Source organism: Orbicella franksi, chromosome 1 (genome assembly GCF_964199315.1).
Source record: "Orbicella franksi chromosome 1, jaOrbFran1.1, whole genome shotgun sequence".
Lineage (NCBI taxonomy): Eukaryota > Metazoa > Cnidaria > Anthozoa > Scleractinia > Merulinidae > Orbicella > Orbicella franksi.
Window position 1 is genome coordinate 42,501,534 of NC_138145.1, and position 6,686 is coordinate 42,508,219.

At 40.2% G+C, this 6,686-nt stretch overlaps 1 protein-coding gene across 1 annotated transcript; it reads right to left on the reverse strand.

The window, feature by feature from the left end:
• Positions 1–226: 226 nt before the first annotated feature.
• On the reverse strand, positions 227–2,015 carry LOC145484673 (tetratricopeptide repeat protein 28-like). Its single transcript, XM_081463278.1, has one exon. The coding sequence runs from the start codon at positions 1,709–1,711 to the stop codon at positions 293–295; it is 1,419 nt and encodes a 472-aa protein (XP_081319404.1). The 5' UTR covers positions 1,712–2,015; the 3' UTR covers positions 227–292.
• Between the last annotated feature and the right edge of the window lie 4,671 nt (positions 2,016–6,686).

Sequence of the window (6,686 nt, forward strand, 5' to 3'; positions counted from 1 at the left end):
CATAGGCCTGACTTTTGAAATCCAACCATCAGAAGCTTAACCCAGTTGAGAGTTTATCACATGGTGAAAACTCCTTTCATTTACAAAGAATGTTTCTGACAGTGCATTGTACGCCCTCCAAATTAAATTAGTTCATATTAAAAGGTATTCTCAAATAGTTGAAGCAATCTTCAAACAGAATTGGCATGATTTGCCGGGATCTTGCTACTTCTGATGAAATGCAGGTTAAAGGATACTGGCTTCAAAACCCAAGATTGATAAAATTATTGTTATGTTATCTGAAAACTTACCCTTATTTTCCAAACTTAAATGACACGTTATCTCCAATCAACATAAATGGTGCCCACTGCCTCACTTTAGACCAGCCGTTACTCCGCATCCATTTCATGGCCTCGTGAAGAGATTCACTGGCACTCTCTCCACCAACAAGATGTTCGTAGAAACGACTCATGAACTGCTCTGTTGCTTTGTCATCAAGGGCCCACAATGCCACTAACACTGAGCGTGCACCGGATCCTAAGAACGCCCGAGCAATTCCAATAACTCCCTCGGCTCTGATCTTCCCACGTCCACTGTGACAACAACTAAGTACAACAAGTTTGGCTCGAAGTTGAACTTGTGAAATGTCAGACATTGTCAAAACGTACTCTTTTTCATCAGGAAACTTCTTAGTAGACCGCACGGGACAGAGGGCAATTTCTCCTCTTTCGGCATTACCGTGTGCAGCAAAATGTATCAGACCTGCTGAAGGAAGCCTTTCAAGTACCACCTGCTTGGTTGCTTTCTCTCCTAACAAAGGCGGAACGCTCAGCAGTCGGCCAATCATTTCTGCCTCCTTTCTTGCGAAGGGTAATGGTGTGAAGGTTGTACGACGACCATTGTAACGCACTCTACCAACCTCAGGATCACCGACTATCAGAACACCACACTGATTGTGATAGTCAGTAGGACTGTCCTGGATGCATTTGAGAGTTGTCAAGGAAGGAACAATGCGAATCCTAAACGTGTCTGATAAGTACTTTCCACTGTCATCAAGTAAAGCTGGAAATGGAACATGGCACAAGCAGGGATCAGGAACAATGATGATCTCGGACCCCTCAAGTAAGTCGGCCACAGGAGCGATGATCATATTGTAGAACAAGGTTAGATTCTGTTCGGGATCATCTTCACCCCTTCCATGTCGCAAAGTGGCGATCTCCTCTTCCTGAGAGACATCTGGTTTTGGCTCAATGTCATTTAAAGATCGATCTTCGCAATCCTCTTCGGGTAAAATACCAAAGCTGCGGAGGTTTTTAGCAAAAAATTCATTTAAACTGTCAGATGATCCGGCAGCGATGTCGCTTTCATTTACTATTATTGTTCGAAAATGCATGACTCCACTTGTTTTGATAATCCACAAAAACATTTTCTCCCCATGATTAGAAACGTACAGACAAGAGCAGCTGCTTTCTTGTTTCATAATATTCTCTATGCCAATCCAAGATTGCGGATCAGCAGAGATTTGCCTTTCAACAGAGTACCGAGTTGCCATCAGGTCTGCCAAGGCCCTAGCGCGTGCTAACGCTGCAACATAAAGGGCTTTGTCAGGATTCCCCACAAATACAAAGAAGGCAGCAAGATTCCGATAAGGAAAGCTGCGAATATCTGAAAGCGATACTTTAAATTGATCGTTGTCTCTTAGAAAAGCACGCAGACTTTCGCTTTTTTCCATACTCAAGACCAGATAGTCAAATGCTTCCTGAGTTTTTTTTTGGGTTGCCTTCACCGCTGTAAGTGCACAAAGACATGCAAACTCTTTGTCAAGGTCTCCAATATCTTGACTAATTGAAAGTGCCTTCTCGAGATAACCTTCAGCAACGACAGGTTCACCAATAGAATCAAACAACGCACCTAAGTTGAAGTAATCTGCTGCTTCTCCTGCTCTATCACCAATTTCTTTACTTATCACAAGTCCTTTCTTGAAATATTGTTGAGCTTTGTCATATTCACCTATAGATTCAAACACATTTCCTAAGTTTCCGTAACAGCTTGCTTCTCCTGCTCTGTCATCAATTTCAACTGTGATTGCAAGTGCTTTGTCAAGATTTTCTTTAGCTTCCTCGTATTCACCTCGAGATAGAAACTTAGTTCCTAAGTTTATGTAATCTGCTGCTTCTCCTTTTCTGTCACCAATTTCACTCCTGATCGCAAGTGCTTTCTCATAATATTCTTTAGCTTTGTCATATTCATAAGCACGTTGAAACACAGTTCCTAAGGTTGCGTAACAGGTTGCTTCTCCCTCTCTGTCACCAATTTCTTTCCTGATTGCAAGTGCTCTCTCAAGATATTCTATAGCTTTGTCACATTCTCCAAGAGATTGAAAGTTAGCCCCTAAGTTTCCGTAATCTGCCGCTTCTCCTTTTTTGTCACCAATTTCAGTTCTGATCCCAAGTGCTTTCTCAAGATATTCTTTAGCTTTGCTATACTCACCAAGATATAGAAAGACAGTCCCTAAGCTTCCGTAACAGCTTCCTTCTACTGCTCTGTCACCAGTTTCAATTGTGATCGTAAGTGCTTTTGCAAGATACTCTTTAGCTTCGTCATATTCACCACGAGATAGACAAATGGCTCCTAAGTTCGCGAAATCTGTTGCTTCTCCTTTTTTGTCACCAATTTCAATTCTGATCGCAAGTGCTTTCTCAAGGTACTCTTTAGCTTTGTCGTATTCACCACGAGATAGAAAAATTGTTCCTAAGTTTCCGTAACAGAATGCTTTTCCGGCTGTGTCAGCAATTTCAATTCTGATCGCAAGTGCTTTCTCAAGGTAATTTTTAGCTTTGTGATATTTACCACGAGATAGAAAAATAGTTCCTAAGTTCGCGAAATCTGTCGCTTCTCCTTTTTTGTCACCAATTTCAATTCTGATTGCAAGTGCTTTCTCAAGATGTTCTTTAGCTTTGCTATACTCATCAAGAGAGTAGAACACAGTCCCTAAGTTTCCGTAACAGCTTGCTTCTCCTGCTTTGTCACCAGATTCAATATTGATTGCAAGTGCTTTGCCAAGATACTCTTTAGATTTATCGAATTCACAAAGAGATGAAAACATAACTCCTAAGTTTCCGTATGCAGCTGCTTCCCCTCTCCTATTACCAATTTCTCCCATGATCTTGATTGCTTTCTCATAAAGTTTTCCTGCCTCTACATATTTATATTGTTTTTCGTATATGGTTGCTAGGTTTAAAAATAGAATGCCTTCATCTTCGCCTGTTTTTCCACGTTCTTGGTAAATGTCAAGAAGTTGCCTGCCGTATTTTATGGCATTTGTGTAATCAGGGATACGAAAATACGCCATAAACATTGTTCTATAGATAGCAATGCTAGCTAAATCAACAAATTGCTCCTCTCTTTTTTTCAGCACCTCATTATTTAGCAAAATCAAGCATTCTTTACAGACCTCTATAGCTTTTACACCCCGACCGGTGCGGAGAAGGAAAATTGCAATAGCCAAGCCAACACAGATGACTTGAAAAACGTAGTGTAGATTGTTCATTTCGTCCTTCCCTATAAGCCCTGTGAAAAGAAAATACCATTTAAGCTCTATAGTGTAAAATAACATTATACTTGTACTTCTCTTCACCTAGGTGTATAAATGAGTACCGGCGAACTTAATGCTGGAGGTAAGCCTGCTATTGGCTCCTACCTGGCCGTTTTATGCAAGATGGGACACGTTGATCCGACTCAGAATAGAAGGTTTTCACCTCGTGCTCAGGCTTTATCAAACCTTACCGTTATAAAGAAAATAACCTGAAGAAATCATAAATCCCCTCTTTCTTTACTGAATGTGTTATCGACCTTAAATAGGAGGAATCACTGCTGTCAGAAAACTTTAATTATTCTTTTCGTCCCTAACGAGCATTGTCCTTTGTTTCACTTCCGACGCCATCACCTTTGACCATAACTGGCATTACTTATACTCAAGTTCTGCAACAGCCGTCAAGAAAAGATCTTTCAAACGATGCCCAGATCAGAGTGATTAGCTTAACTGAGCTTGAAATACGCGCGAAAAGGCTTCGAAATTTGAGTGAAAAGACATGGAGGAAAATTTCTTCGATTAAACTTCGCTATATGATAATATGAATAATGCAAAGATATATTTTTTCGACTAACAAGGCAAAAAATACAAGATTAGGTTCTTACCTCAGTCAGGAGCAAATCACTAGGAGCGTGCAGCTACCCTACATTCTGGTCACGGCGTTTTCACGGACCGATCTATTTTTTATTTGAATTTACTACGAATTCAGACCCACACAGGAAAATCTAGTAAGCATTCCTCCGTAGGAAAAAAGATGGCGACTGGTACATTTACCCATAGTTCTTAGCGCACGAAAACCTTAACAATGTTTATAAAAACGTACAGAACAGTTATAAAATCTTCAAACCTAGGCTACACAATGTCCTTAGTACAGGGACAAATATTGTAAAAATTTGGCTTTCTTTGTGCCTTATCGGCTGTGTTAGGTTCGCAAGGTATTGTGGTAAAATGTATAGCCGTCATTTTTTTTCTCAGGGTGGATTACAAGCACGGACTTCATTGTTAACTGACGTCATCATTACACCGGTAGAAGTGATGGGCTCCTGATGTGAGGTCAGCCATTTTTTTCCTTAGCGATGCGCGCTCATATTGACCGGAACTGACCTATTTCGCGGGAAAAGAAGCCTAAAAATAGACCGGTCTGTAAAACTGCCGTAACATGGGCTTAGTATGGGAGTTGCACGCTCCTAGTGATGCACTCCAGCCTCAGTAGAGGCATGGCACCTAGGAAACATTTGGGTGTTTCACGAAATTCCAGGAAAACTGATGATCATATAACGTATCTGTTTGGCGGTATGCGAGATGGGTCTTTAAACCCATAAAAACTATAACGCCGAGATACTGAATGTAAACATCTTCAGGTTTAAACATGATTTGCCCTCTTCGACAAGTGGAATAGAAGACTCTTTTAAAATCAATGTCGGGATATGGAATGAAAAACAGTAAATTGTGGTTCCTCTTTAAACTTTGCCTCAGAAGCTAAAAGTAGCTCAAGAAGCCCGAAATATGCATGGATAGCTGCAGGTCACAAAATCAACCTGTTCAGATTTATTCCTTGTTATACTCAGTGCCTCATTTCCCCCAACAGGGTAACGTGATACGCGTAAATTGTCTAGCTTGATGAGCCATGGACACCCGTGTTATCAATCAAACAAAATCAAACTAAGTTTTACCGAACAGTTTCGAGTTTAATTTGGACTGGTTGAAATAAATGAGAGATTCGTTTTTCTTACCGCTGTGAAGTTCGCACTGGAAAAAGTCGAAACTAAAACAGTTGGCTAGTCTCTCAAAATTCCGAGAAAAAGTATCATTATAAAATCGAGAGAAGAGTTAATGGATTAAAATCAAGCTGTATAACAACGAATGGAGTCGAGTTTGATCGGTGATGTTGCTTGTACAGAACATCCCAAAACTGACTTCCGTATAGGTCGTCCAGCAAAGCCATGTAGTACATGTACACAGTAAAGAACATTTCTTTGTAGTGTCATGGCACGATTTAAAGTTCTACTTGGTTTCGCGAGGTGGGCAGTTTCTTTGTCAACTAAATATAAAGGTGCGTTCTTGATCATTGCAGTCTATTCATAAGCCTGAACGTAGGGAATCCGAAGAACTGGTTGGGCGGGTCATGTAGCATTTCCAGGGCAAATCACCAATAGACTGCTAGCAGATTTGTGCTAGAAGAGGTTTGAAATCCGGGAACGTCGCGCCTTGACCCGACAGAGCATTACATAATTTGAGGAGGTTTTTGTGATATCTCGAATAAATAGAGGATATTACACAGTGGCGAGAAGATATGAATTTTATGTTCGAGTGGCAAGAACAATATCTCACGAGTGAGCGAAGCGAACGAGTGAGATATTGTTCTTGCCACGAGAACATAAAATTCATATCTTCGAGCCAACGTGTAATGTTCTTTTTATTATATGGAGAAACCAATTCAACAAAAGCAAAAGGCGGGAATCGTGAGGTCATTGAACGATACGACACTCACAAAGGTGACATACGGAAAATACGCCACTCGGGTCCCGGATGAAGTGGCGTATGGAATCTACGAGTGGTTTAGTTCCCAGTAAAACACTCTTCTCCATATAATAATATGTTAAATGTTATCAGTGGAGGCCCAAATAATGCATTGTTTTAAACGAAATAACGACTAACTTACCGTTGCGCAGTAGCCTTAAGCCGTTCGTTCCTCCAAACAAAAACTGTAGAGGTGTGTCTGTGTTTTACTGCTTACAATGTGTTGCTGGCATAAATTATCCATCCTTAAAACCATTTTAGTTTCGCAGCATCTGACGTGCCAAGCGGAAATAAAAGAAGCAAATTTCTGTTTGCGCGTGATCTTTGCAGAAGATCATTTAAAAACCAGAAATATGATTAATAAAAAGATAATTATAAAACATGACCGAGAACTTGGTAAGAAAGGAAAACTTTTTTTTCCATAAATTATCGGTAAAAAATGACTCGAGGAAGAGTGGGCGGGTAAAATCCCGACCAAAAATAGACTCTTTTTGATCATATAAACATATATTTGAACATTGACTGAGTTATTGTAGTCAGTAGATGATATTGTAAGCTTGTGGTTTGTCATTGACTGTTTTTAAGATGTTACTTC